The 14,481-nt window shown below is 38.5% G+C and overlaps 1 protein-coding gene across 1 annotated transcript in view; it reads right to left on the minus strand.

Moving 5' to 3' along the window:
• Positions 1–2,121: 2,121 nt before the first annotated feature.
• The window catches only part of LOC132765094 (uncharacterized), a 28,159-nt gene continuing 15,799 nt past the window's right edge, over positions 2,122–14,481 (minus strand). Inside the window, exons 5-8 of the mRNA XM_060759270.2 lie at positions 12,659–12,769; positions 10,879–10,985; positions 8,900–8,990; positions 2,122–3,066 (exon numbers count right to left, since the gene is read on the minus strand). Coding sequence (XP_060615253.2) covers positions 2,950–3,066; positions 8,900–8,990; positions 10,879–10,985; positions 12,659–12,769 — 426 coding nt within the window. The 3' untranslated portion in view covers positions 2,122–2,949. The remainder of the gene's footprint in view (positions 3,067–8,899; positions 8,991–10,878; positions 10,986–12,658; positions 12,770–14,481) is intronic.

Raw genomic sequence — 14,481 nt, forward strand, 5'->3', positions numbered from 1 at the left:
GGTTCAGTCCAGCCAATGTTATCTTCAATTTGCAGTCCTCCTGTATTCATCCAGTTTTTTCTGTCTTATTAGAGAACAGCTGTTAAGAAAAAAGCTGGAACAGCTGCACAATGTCTTTAATTGGTAGAGCAAGAGACCTCTCTGGTAGGAAGTACCCATACTTTGACTTTAGGAAGGATTTAAACTGTTCCTTTTTATTTTTCTGGTGATGGAGATTACATCTAATTTGATGTATAGACAACTTGCAGAAAGCATTGATGGGAGCAGGAGAAAACAGAAACAGCTGTTTTAGGAAGCATACATAGGATGGTATCCTTGAAGTGAAGATTGACCCTGAAGGAGTTGGGGGTGGTGACGGCCGACAGTGAGCTCTGGCGTGGACTGGTCTATGAAGTCACGAAGAGTCGGAAACGACTGAACGAATGAACAACAAACATAGGTTTTAAGAACCACAAAAAGAAAAGATAAGCCCACTTTTATTTACTACAATAAAGTTTGAAAACTTGGCTGAAATTCAAATATATGACATTAAGAATGCTTTAATCTTTACATTTAGAATGCTTAGACCAGCACAATCTGGTTTAACCTCATTTGCTTTTAAATCCGTGTTTCTCAACCTTCCTAATGTTGTGACCCCTTTATACAGTTCCTCATGTTGTGGTGAACCTTAAGTATAGAATTATTTTTGTTGCTACTTCATAACTGTAATTTTGCTGCTGTTATGAATCATAATGTAAATATCTGATATGCAAGATGCATTTCCATTCACTGGACCAAATTTGGCACAAATACCCGATACGCCCAAATTTGAATACTAGTGGGATTGGGGGGGGAGGGGTTTGATTTTGTCATTTGGGAGTTGTAGATGCTAGGATTTATAGTTCACCTACAATCAAGGCGCATTCAGAACTTCACCAATGATGGAATTGAACCAAACTTGGCACACAGAACTCCCATGACCAACAGAAAATAATGGAATGGTTTGATGGGCATTGACCTTGAGTTTTGGAGTTATAGTTCACCTACATACAGAGAACACTGTGGATTCAAACAATGAAGGCTCTGGACCAAACTTGGCACGAATATGCCCAAATGTGAACACTGGTGGAGTTTGGGGAAAATAGACCTTGACATTTGGGAGTTGTAGTTGGTGGGATTTATAGTTCATCTACAAAGTGCATTCTGAACCCCATCAATGATAGAACTGGGCCAAACTTCCCACACACAACCCCTATGACCAACAGAAAAGACTGTGTTTTCCGATGGTCTTTGGTGGCCCCTCTGACACCCCACTCGAGACACCCCCCCCCCACACACACACAAGTCCCAACGCTGTTTTCAATGCTCTTCAAAAATCTGGTATATAGAATTCTCAAAACCTGAAATAGGTGTAAACAATAGGAGTGCTTCATCCGATTTGGGGCAGGTTAAAAATGTCATGGACTTACAAATATTGGTGCATACTTGATTATTAATTATCCAGAAAAAAACAATATTGAAACTGAACAACATTAACTAGAGACCTTTTTTTCAGATTACAGGTAACAATCCTTTTTTTTAAAGGCTAGTGGGGACGAGAATCAGGGCCTTCTCGGTGGTGGCCCCTCGACTCTGGAACTCCCTTCCACTGGAGATCAGAACTGCCCCTTCGATCTTAACGTTCAGGAAACAGGTGAAAACCTGGCTTTGGGGATTGGCATTCAACGAATGAGCCATGATCCTGTGATATGGATGGATGACGACGAATAATGACGACTGACCATTGTAATCATATGATTGTATTTCTTCCATTTTAATTGTTTCAATGTTTTAATGTTTTAGTGTGATTTAGAAATATGATGTTTTAATGACGGTCTGTAATATTGATGTTGGAAACCGGCCCGAGTCCCTCGAATGGAGGTGAGAAGACCGGTATAAAAAACTACCAAATAAATAAATAAATAAATAAATAAAAATTCACACATATGCCTTCTACCCAGCTTTCTTTCCATTCCAGGTTGGAGAAGGAACCCTGTTGTTTTCTTCTTGGCTACCAGGGAAGGAAATAAAGGACTTAATGGGAAAACTTAGGTGATCTAAAATAAATTCAAAGTGAGAAAAATAAGTCAGATCACTTCACCATTCCTTTAGAAAGCTCTAGTAATTAGAACTGCTTTATTATTTTCTCTGCTTTAGGGAATGTGTGCTTGCCTGTTCTTGCATGTGAGTACATGACCCCCACCTTTCTTTAAATGGAGAAAAGATGTGCTATACTTCTATATTCCTCATCCAACATTCAGCAATCTGATAGCAGAAACTAGTTGATGGGAAAATTACTGGCAACATTCAGTCTCTATCTAAATTTGGAGGGGAAGAACAAAGGATGCATGTCCTACAATAATAGATAACTGTATCACCAGCAATCAGAATTAACACAGTGTCACCTGTGCTATATGCTGTGGGTTTATACACCAGGGGAAAGTGAAAATAATTCTAAACCAAGAAGGAAGAAAACTATTTTAGAGGGTGAGATATGCTGCATTTCCTGTTCTTTAACCACAGGCAACAGTACTTCTCAATTCTCACAAGAAATGAACCAAAGAGATTTGTTTTTAATCTCTTAAATTTATATAACCAAAAATATGGCTTCAATGTATTATCAAAGGCTTTTATGGCTGGAATCACTGGGTTTTTGTTTGTTTCCCGGGATGTAGGGCCATGCTCCAGAAACATTCTTTCCTGACGTCTCCTGGCAACCTCTGAGGATGCCTGCCATAGATGCAAGCGAAACATCAGGAGAGAATGCTTCTGGAACATGGCCGTACAGCCCAGAAAATACACAACAACCCAATATGGCTACAGTTTCTGGAGTCATTCTCTGACATGAATGTCTGCTCCTTTCACACTGGGCACAATGAGGAACAGTAAAACCGTAAGTCAACACAATTTGAGCGTCACTGCTTATTTACATTACAGAATCTTGTATAAATTAATTTCTTCAAGTGCTTCTCTATCTGCATCTTCTTCCAAGTATACATCATAATGCAATGGCACTGCTTCTACCCACTGATTCAGTTGAATATCCACCTGGGAAGGAATTAAAATAAAGTATTTTATACTTCAGAGCATATAAACTCAGTTAATGCAGTTTTTAAAAGGGATATTTAAATACAATATTGCTGCATTATGGGACAATCACACTGGCAACAAAGATCCGCATAGTCAAAGCCATGGTATTCGCTGTAGTAACCTACGGATGTGAGAGCTGGACCTTAGGGAAGGCTGAGCGAAGGAAGATCGATGCTTTTGAGCTGTGGTGTTGGAGGAAAGTTCTGAGAGTGCCTTGGACTGCGAGAAGAAATAAAGCCCGACTGCTCATTGGAGGGAAGGATACTAGAGACAAAGTTGAAGTACTTTGGCCACATCATGAGGAGACAGCAAAGCCTAGAGAAGACAATTATGCTGGGGAATGTGGAAGGCAAAAGGAAGAGGGGCCGACCAAGGGCAAGATGGATGGATGGCATCCTTGAAGTGACTGGACTGACCTTGAAGGAGCTGGGGATGGTGACGGCCGACAGGGAGCTCTGGCGTGGGCTGGTCCATGAGGTCACGAAGAGCCGGAGACGACTGAACGAATGAACAACAAATGGGACAATGAAAGGCAATATCAGACAAAAGTTATGTCACCTGATTAATTCCTTTCATTTGATATTTGTAAGTAAAGGTACTATGCACTTGGTGAACTTAGCAATCAATACAGACACAATGTGTTGTCAAAGGCTTTCATGGCCAGAATCACTAGATTGCTGTGAGTTTTCCTGGCTTGTAAGCCCATGTTCCAGAAGCAATCTCTCCTGACGTTTCGCCTACATCTATGGCAGGCATTCTCAGAGGTTGAGGGGTCTGTTGGAAACTAGGTAAGTGAGGTTTATAAATCTCCAAGGTTGGAGAAAGAGCTCTTGTCTGCTTGAGGCAAGTGTGAATGTTGCAATTGGCCACCTTGATTAGCTTTGATCCCCCAGGCAACCAGCCAGGCTTTGAATCTGCAAGGCCATCAAATGCTAATCAAGGTGGCCAATTGCAACATTAACTTTGTCTCAAGCAGACAAGAGTTCTTTCTCCCACCCTGGACATTCCACAGATATATAAACCTCTCCTGCCTTGTTTCCAACATACCTCTCAACCTCTGAGGATGACTGCCATAGATGTGGGTGAAATGTCAGGAGAGAATGCTTCTTGAACATGGCCATACAGACCAGAAAACTCACAGCAACCCAATACAGACACACACAGAGAACTGTTGTGGACACAGGTAGTTGATGCACAGACTTTCTTGATAAAGGACAGTTTTACAATGTGGTCAGAATCTGGCTAAAAAATTAAAAGGTATCACAATAGACAGAAATTCAACAGCAGCACATTGTATTATAAAGATACCATTCTCTGGCAGCTATATAGATTTCCACTTTAAAGCTCAAAGGGCTGATTAAAATTCTTCAGTGTAAACAAAACCATTTTATGTATCGCCTAAAACTTCTGACTATTACTTCTACTAACGTATTCAGGCAACTGAGTAGTAGTTTAAGGCCATATCAAAAACACCAACAAAAAAGGCCAATTCAAAAACAAGTTAATGGTCTCTATTTACTTGAGAAATTCGTATAGTATGAAGAAGTCATACTTTTTACAATTGAAAACAACAGTACATAGCTAGAACTTGAAGCAGAGTGTGTTGTTGTTGTTGTGTGTGTCATTGACAAGGCTTCTACTCCAGGCTGACTGAAGTTCTGAAAATGAATTGTACTCTTAGGGGCTTGGACAAACAAATAGGTTCTGCTTGTACCTACTGAGAACCTCCCTCTGCTTTCAAGTTTCAACATGAAGGGATCATTTATCTAAAATTCTCTGAACTGAGAAAATAACTCCATGTCCTTCAGGTTGCGGAGTGCTATTTATATGGACTGTAGCTGGCTATAAAGACATGAGCAAGGATGTTTGCTATGTGCTGCATTTGTAATTACTAGGTACATCACTCCATGGCTCTCTCATACCTAGAAATCAACCAAAATGTGTTTTTATTCTATTCCATTTACAAATACAAGACTATGACTACAGTTTCCGGAATTATTCTTTCTAACATAAAGGCCTACTCCCACACTATGCACACTGAGAGCATAAATCAACACAATTTGAGTGCCATTACATACGGTATTATCATTACAGAATTTATAAGTAAATTTCTTCAAGTGCTTTTCTATCAGCATCTTTTCCCAAGAACACATCATAGTGTAATGGCACTTCCTCTACCCACTAATTGTAATGATAGCTAAATTTTATTTCACAAACACAGCCAAAGGAAATGTTCTTTCACCAGTTCTGCTAATGTCATCAATATGGTTTATAGCTGGTAGATGTCACAGTTCTCTTCAGATGTAATCTGTTCTATTTTTCCAAACAGGATGAACAGCAGATTGCCAAGAAAAGTAAGAGAGAGTGAAAAAAAAATCTAATACGCTGTTAATTCTGTGCTCCTCCCAAAGATATTTGTGTGGATATATGAGTGTGTACTTGTGAAAAGGAGATCTGGGAACCAGTAGACGAGACTGCAATATTTAAAACACTAATAGCTTATGCCCAAGGTCTGTATTTTTTTAAAAAAGATTTAAAAGTCAACGATACTACTTTGTAATAGGGGCACAAATTATGCACTTTTTAATCGGGGCTCAAATGCACCAGGAAATATGGTTTCACATCATTTTCAGGGGTAATGCCAAAATGGCAGCAACTCTTCTATTAATGTGTTGGTTCGCTCACTTTTTTCGTAATCATTAAAATATATGCACTAATTAATTGGAATGATGGTCTTTCATTACAATGGGAAATAAAAAAGACAAGAAGGGACCTTGCTGCAAAATGCTGCCATGTTTCTTAGGCCTCCAATAAAGCTCTACTTGTCCTAAACTTTTGCTAATTTGGAATAGAAGACTTGCAAAACACTTTTGGGTTGCAGAAGACAGGGAGGCAGTTAAAACAAGTCACTCCTGGCGCATAATTTCCTCCCCACACCTGATATTATTAACATTTTGTGGAACAAAATGTTTTGTTTTTTTGGGGGGGATGTTATACTCCTATTCCATTGTTGTGTATTGAAGTCATTATGCTTTGAAGCAGGCAAAGGAGTGCATAGGTCTGGATGTGTTGACTACCTTGTGCATAAAAAGCCTAGATAGGCATGGGATAGTCATCCAATGCACGTTTCATGAGCAGTTAGTCAGATGCACAAGATAGGATTGAGCAATTACTTTAATTAGCTACACAGAAATTATTACCTTATGACTGAGGGCTGGGAATCAGGGGAAATGAATACGCCAAGCAAAGAGAGACATGCCCAGAAGGTATACTCCAGATGTTATCCCCCAATTCACAAGTGTATTACAGGAAATTCTCACCTAAACTGGATTCATACAATGACAATCTCCCTATTAGTCACTGTGATTGCCCTTCGAATGCCCTTTTGTGGGTTTTTTGGGATAAAATGCATGATGGTACTTCTCTCTCTTTCAACTGCATCAAGACAGGAGCACTATTCATTTAATTTAATTTCTATGCCATATTTCTCCCCAGAGCAGGACACAAGGTGGCCTCCCAAAACAAGTGGTCTGAGCATTAGACAGTGGCTCTGGAGACCAGGGTTAAAATCTCTGAGCCTCAGAGGAAGGCAAAGGCAACTCCCCTTTCTAAGCACATCCTGCCAAGAAAACCCCATGATCAGTTTGCCTGAAGGTCACTATAAGTTGGAAACAATTTGAAAGCACTCAACAACAAGGGCAGATCCAATAAGCATGGGAGGTCTCCTCCCACTCCCAACCCTCCAAATCTAGAACCTGTTGTTGGTTGCACGACTCTCAGAAAGCATACGTGATCAAAGGTCTGCTTTCACAAAAATTCATATCTAACCTATTGGGATCACCCCTTGAGAGAAAATCATACTTCACCCTTTGTTTTTTGTGGTTTTAAGGAATGGTACAATCAGGATAGGAATTTCATGAAACTTGAAACCCATGTGTGATTTTGTGAGGCTTATGCCCTGGCTCAAGGACACTATGGTTTAGTTGCTTGTGGTTTGTCTGCTCCCACTACGTCCAACATCCCAACACTTCAGATGGCTAGTCTTCATCTGATTAAGTGGTCTTCTCATACAATTTACATCTTGGCTGAAATTGATTTGATGCAGTTTTGCCAAACATATTCCTTCCGAAAGAGCCAAGTTAACCTGCTTTACTAGACACTGGGAATCAATTCTGCCCTTCTGAGATCTGTTTCTTTTCAAGAATAATCTTATTGAATTGATAATCCAATTCAAGACTAGCCACCCCTGCAAAATGAGAAATGTCCCTTTCTTAAATGACCCAGATGCTGTGTATCTTAAGGAAGGTGTCAATAGGATTTGAAAAAAGGTTTCAGAATTCTAGGCAATTTCTTTCCATCTGGTATCATTCATCTTTGACTTTCGTTTCAATCTAAGCATATGTTAATATGTCTTGCATTCACATCCAGTTGGAAGCCAAGTAACTCAATACAGCATTTTGCTAGAATTCCAGGACTGCAGCCATTTCCCTGATCTTGCAAGGCAGGGGTTGATATTTCTAAATTCTCTATATGTGCACCTGATTCATATAGCTTCATCCTAGTGCAAGGATTGGGAACATTTTTTCTGCTAAGGGCCATTCGTGTGTGTTTGTGTGTGAGTAGATAAATAGGAACTGCATTAAGGGGGAGGTATTTTAGGCAGGGCATTTAGATCAGAAAAAGGAGGAAGTTTACAAACAAAAGAAAGGTATTTGGCAAAGAGATGGAGTGACAGCACCCCTTGTAGCTGGAATTGAGCACAACCTCCAAGGATGCAGAAAGATGGAAAAACCTCTATCTGTTGTCTGTCTTGTCATTGTATAATTGGTATTGAATGTTTGCTGTATATGTGTTCTGTGATCTGCCTTGAGTCCTCTTTGGGTGAGAAAGGGCAGAATATAAATACTGCAAATAAATAAATGAATAAATAGAAACCATACCATACCATAATCTAGTAAGACTATTTGCTAATCTTGATATATACCCACCAAGTGATAAGATGACATCTAAAAGTACAAATCTGACAGAAATTAGAAACATTCAGGGATCAGTGTGAAATCATTTCTGTTTCTTGTGATATTCTACAGCTGATCTCAAAGGTCTCTACACTTAATCACTTCGAGATGCCTGGGTAATCTTGTTTTAATCAGCAAATTTCATCCTGCACATTTAAGTCAGGACCAGGATCATTGATCTCTATTTCATCAGTATTTTTAATTTAGTTTACTATAGGTAGATAAAAGCATTGCCTAATACTTGTGTTCTGACTGGATCATCTCTTGTGTATATAGCTGAACTTTGCTATATACATCTGTTGGAAACTAGGTAAGTGGGGTTTATATATCTATATAATGTCCAAGGTGGGAGAAAGATCTCTTTTCTGTTTGAGGCAAGTGTGAATGTTGCAATTGGCAACCTTGATTAGCATTGAATAGCTTTGTTGCTTCACAGCCAGGCTGCTTCCTGCCTAGGGGAATCCTTCGTTGGGAGGTGTTAGCTGGCCCTGGTTGTTTCAAGGTAGCCAATTGCAGCATTCATACTTGCCCCAAACAGACAAGAGTTCTTTCTCCCACCCTGGACATTCCACAGATATATGAACACAATTTTCCTAGTTTCCAACAGACCTCACAACCTCTGAGGATGCCTGGCATAGATGTGGGCGAAACATCAGGAAAGAATGCTTCTGGAACATGGCCATTCAACCCAGAGAACTCACAGCAACCCAGTTATTCTGACCATAAAAACCTTTGATAACACAATAGCCACATAGTTCGGGGAAAAAATAATTTACCTGAAGTTCTGCAAGAGATTTCTCAAGGCTTGGAACTGTCACTAACAATGACCCTTTCTTTCTTACGTTCTGATAGATGAATTCCCAGCATCTAGAATAAAACATGGTTAGATTTCGAATGAACTATTTAATATGTAAAACAACACAACATGTTCCAACAAGGTATAGCTCATATCTATCATGTGGTCTTCTGAGTCTGTGCTTTACAGATCTTTCTTTCTCACATACATTTCAAGAACAGTCTTGCAAGATCAAATGACAAATGAAAGCTCCCCCCCCCCCCACCCAATAAAACAGAAAGCTGTAATGTTTAGAAGTCTAGTTTTGCCTTTTGAAGAATATAAAGCTATTGAATCTTCCACTTCTTGTAAAATAGGTCAGAAGTTATATTGTTCTAGCAAATGCATCTGATCTCTGAGGATGTTTCGCCTAATAATAGGATGTTTCGCCTAATAATAATAATAATAATAATAATTATAATTATTATTATTATTAATAACCCGCCACCATCTCCCCAGAGGGGACTTGGGGCGGCTAACATGAGGCCAAGCCCATAATAATACAACATAATTAAACACACAATAACAAAAACACATCATAACAAAATATGAAATAACAAATAAAATCAACAATATAAAATAGCATGATAAAATCGGACACAGAGGGCGGGCCAAATGTATGAGATAAATTATTAAAAAGTTAAAACACTGAGAGAGATAGGGATAAAAGTGCATTTGTAAGAGGGAGAAGTAGTGGGATTTGGCCTTTGTAGGGGACAGGGGAAGGTGCTTTATTCTGAGGGCAGCTACAAGTTAAAACAACCAGATGGGTTGAGTGGTCACTCTCCGAAGGCACATCAGAAGAGTCAGGTGTTTAGATCTTTCTTAAAAGCAGCTAGGGTGGGGGCTTGCCTGATCTCCCTAGGTAGTGAGTCCCAAAAGCGGGGGGCTACAGCGGAGAAGGCCCTCTCCCTCGTTCCCACAAGTCGAGGCTGTGATAGGGAAAGGGGCGATTTAATGGGTTGACCTAAGAACATAATAAAAATAATGTGTCTATCCCATCAAAAGCAAGGGAAACGTTTCCACTGTGAATAATGCCCACAACTCTTTACAGAAGAATGAGGACTTATGAAATTCAGGATGTTAAAAGGGAATCACTGGTTCAAGACAATTGTACAGTATCATTTGCTTAGCAAATGAAAAAAAGAGCGGTATCTTTGTGACAGCAAAGGTATTTTCAAAAGAATACACGAAACAAGATGAACAATGAAAAAGAAGGCACATTAAGATTAGCAAATATGCAAATAATTCATACTGGTGAGATCTGTCAAGAGCCATAAGGATATATGTAAAAAAGGCAAACCTTTTATAACAAAATATACTTTCTTTTGCAAATGTTTCAAGAAATAAAGCTGCAAAACAGCCTTTTATTATTTATTTATTTATTTCACGCATTTCTACCCCATCCTTCTCACCCCCAGAGGGGGACTCAGGGCAGCTTTATAACAGGCAACCATTAAATGCTGAACATAATTTAAAATAAACCATCATAATTAAACAGCAGTCAAAAACAGTTATAAACATTCATTTAAAAATTTCCGCCAGTTCAAAAATCAAGGTCTGTCTATTGCCAGTTGCATAAAATCATTCTCATTCAAATTGTTACATCTATTGCTCAAATGCTTGATGTAAAGAAATATCTCACATCTTTGTATCCCATAGCATAACAGAGGGAATACTGGTTCCATTTTGAGGGTACTATTATATTATAGCTGTTCTTATACAATTAATTTATCTGTGGTCATTACGCCAACGAGCGTTTTCTGTCCACATATGAAGAAAAACAAGTCATATCTTGAATAAAGTTCATGATGTGTATTTTTAAAAATTCAATTCTGGCTTTTAAAAAACAGGTCAGGGCACATACAAAGCTTGTTTATTCTCCAAAATATATTCATGTTTTTTGAAAACCAAGCTTACCTGGCTTGTTGTGATCTGTCCAGGAAATATTCAAATACATTATTCATTACCACAACATCAGCATTCTGAAGAAGTGAAGCCTGTGTACAAATGTCTGCATTAACCACCTAAAAGGAGTGAAAAATAATATTTGTTTCATGAAATACTGTTTGGTAATAATTTTCATCATCAAATTTGGAAGAAGTTACCTATTTTTATCTCTTCTGGCATTTTCTATCAGACTATGGCCCCTTTCACACAGTTGAATAAAACCCCACATTTTCTGCTTTGAACTGGAATATATAGCAGTGTGGACTCAGATAACCCAGTTCAAAACAGATATTGTGGGATTTTCTGCCTTGAGATTCTGGGATATATGATTGTGTGGAAGGGCCCTCTGTCTCATCCCTTAAAAATTCCATGACAAAATACTAGTACAGAGATGGATTCCTATAAGTTTTTTATTGTTATGGAATTAAAAACTGAATAAATATTAAGTACAAAGCCATATATATTAGCAGAAGCAGAATGGGAGAGAAAACTCACAAAGTTAACCAAATAATTAGGTAGCACAGGGGTGGGGAATGTGAGATGCCATTAGACTGCATATCCCATAAGCCCTATTCAAGGTTAGAGACATTGGAAACAGCAGACCATTAATATCTGGAGTGCTGCATGCTCCCTACCCAGGAACAGTAGTTAACCAGAGATGATCAAACAAAGTATAATCAATAAGGTGTGCACATAACTATTGCAAAATCACAGAATCATAGAGTTGGAAGAGACCACATGGGCCATCTAGTCCAACCCCCAACCATGCAGGAAACGTACAAAGTACCTCTGAGAGATTTCCATCCAGCCTCTATTTAAAAGGCTCCAAGGAAGGAGCTTCTATCACACCCTGAGGCAGAGTTTGGCAGGCTAATGTTTTTTAAGTTTACGTACACTGGCTTTGGCAAGACTATGGCTAAAAGAATTAGTTATTAACTGGAGACTCAACTCTTAACAGGCGTCAGACCACCCAAAAACTTTCAGTATCAAATTTTTCCTTCCTCTCTGAATATGGGCGTAAATCATAACCATCCCGACAGATTTGTTGTGAAAATTGATTAAAGGCAATGGAAGTGAAATATTTTTGTGCTGCACAAATGAACATTATTATTCTTCACTATTCCTCTTATGAGTCAGGAAAAAAACTTTAATATTATCCTGTTAAATAAAAATGCAAATTACTACAGTATCTAAATATTATGAATTTCTTTATCTGAAATGATTGGGACAGGACGTATTCCATATTTCGTATTTTTTTGGATTGTGGAAGGCGTGCATATACATAATGAAATGCCTTGGAAATAGGACATGGGTCTGAACATGATAATCATATATATTTCATGTATACCTTATACACAAATCCTGAAGATAATTTTATACATAATATTTTAATTGTACATGGAAAAAAAGCTTGTATACACTGAGGCATCAGGAAGCAAAGTATTTGCTACCTCAGCCAAACTTGTGGACAATTTTGGATTTTTTAGTATATTGGAATTCTGGATAAGGGATACTCAATGTTTTATAATATTCCTCTGGCCTCCTTTTAACATAAATACAGCATCAAGGATATTAAACAATTATTTTTGAATGACAAATTCAGCCAAATTGATATGAAAATTGTGTGATGTTTTGTATGCATATGACAGAGATGGATCTTTAGCTTTAGGGGGAAAAAACAATTCCTGGAACACAGATTTGCTAACCTGCAATCTCTCAGAAAATAAAAGAATCAAATGTGTTGTTTCACCTTCACTCTTTCACAGAGCTGGTATTTTGCAATGATTGCTTCCTGCAACTGGCAAAAATCTGCATTCATTTCAACACCCCAGAGATGAGATGCTGAGCTATGAAAGTAGCCCTGAAGGAAAAAAGGAGAAAAGCTGACTGTGTGTGACCGTGTCAAATGAAAAGGTTAAGTTGAACTTTGCTTTAAGGGTTTCAATTACCAATAGGGCTTGTTTCCAAAACAATATGCCACAGGATGAGAAAAAGGCAGAACATACACCTTGCAAACAGAGAATCCCAGCAATTCCCAACATCACAAGGTTTAAACCCTCTGAACAGCCACTGCTGCCAAAGAGAGCAATATAAGGCATCGTCTTAAGTTCTTTTGCTCTAATAATAATAATAATAATAATAATAATAATAATGCCAGCAGAGTGATCTTGTTTGCTGTGGACTCATCTTGTTGTGTTTCAAACAATAATAATAATATTAATAATCATCATCATCATCATCTTTATTTATATTTGCTCCTTTCCCCCTAGGGGACTCAGAGCGGATTACAGCATTTTACATACACAAACAAACATTCAATGCCTTTACAATCATATACAATGAGACGCACAAACACAAACAAAGGCAAAGGCTTCTCCTTTCATTTCTGGTTTCTAGAGGCGGTGCTCATCTGTGGGTCTAGGGAGGTGCTTTACTCACATTTACATGTTTTCAAACTGCTAGGTTGGCAGGAGCTAGGGCTGACAGATGGAAGCTCACCCCATCTCCACCAACCTTCAGGTCGGCAGTACAGCCAACTTTCATGTCAGCAGTTCAGCAGCACAAGGGTTTAACCCATTGCCTCTTTGATAATAGTTGTTATCCAGGCTCTCTTTGAGAAATTTGGCTTGTATGCATACGACAAATATGTAAAAATCATAAGAAGCTCCTGTCTCTCGCAGAGAACAAACAGTACTATTCTCAGAACAGTGTTTAGCTCAGCAAGAGAACATTTATTCTACAAAATAATTTTCAATAGCAATTAGGAGGAATATTAGATAGGAAAGCTTGCTAGATACCTATCCATATTTAACTACAAATAAATGTTATCACTTACACTAAGGATACTAGACATCTACACAGATTTAACTACAATAAGTGAGAGAACTTACATTTACCAGACAGCACCACTTTAGAGGTACTTATTCGAAGTAGTCATTCACAGTACAGGCAGTCCTTGAGTTACAAACTTCTGACTTATAAATTACTCACAGTTAAGAAGAGGGGTGAGACAACAGGAAGTGAGAAATCTACCCCTCGGGAGAGAAATTCACTCCTGAAAGAGTCATCATGGGGAAAAGGTATCTCCACTGAAACGTTCTCACCAATCCTAGTTTCCACAAGACAAATTTTTCAAAATCCAACTATCACAGGGACAGAAAGTGAAGTGAAATCCTCTCAACAGGGGCATAGATGGTAAAACAAACACCACAAGGGTGTTACCTTTTCCCTATCCTATCCAAAGCTAAAAAGGAACCTGTTCCAACTTACATACAAATTCAACTTAAGAACAAAACTACAGAACCTATCCTGTTTGTAACTTGGGGATTGCCTGTACTGGACTGTGATGCAATAAAAAAAAACCAATATTTTACAGTCTCAAGATCTGTGGGATAAAACATACAGGCCATTAAGGTATTCTTAAACCATGACCTCATTATTACAGCTTTCCGAAACTGTTTAACCCTCTGACAAGCAAAGCAGACTCTGAAGATAAGACATGGCAAACTGCCACTTAAGCAACTGAAGCCAAGAATATGATGAAAAGAATTGTTTTTAAATATATATGGATGC

The sequence above is a fragment of the Anolis sagrei genome, chromosome 1, assembly GCF_037176765.1.
Source record: "Anolis sagrei isolate rAnoSag1 chromosome 1, rAnoSag1.mat, whole genome shotgun sequence".
Classification (NCBI taxonomy): Eukaryota; Metazoa; Chordata; class Lepidosauria; order Squamata; family Dactyloidae; genus Anolis; species Anolis sagrei.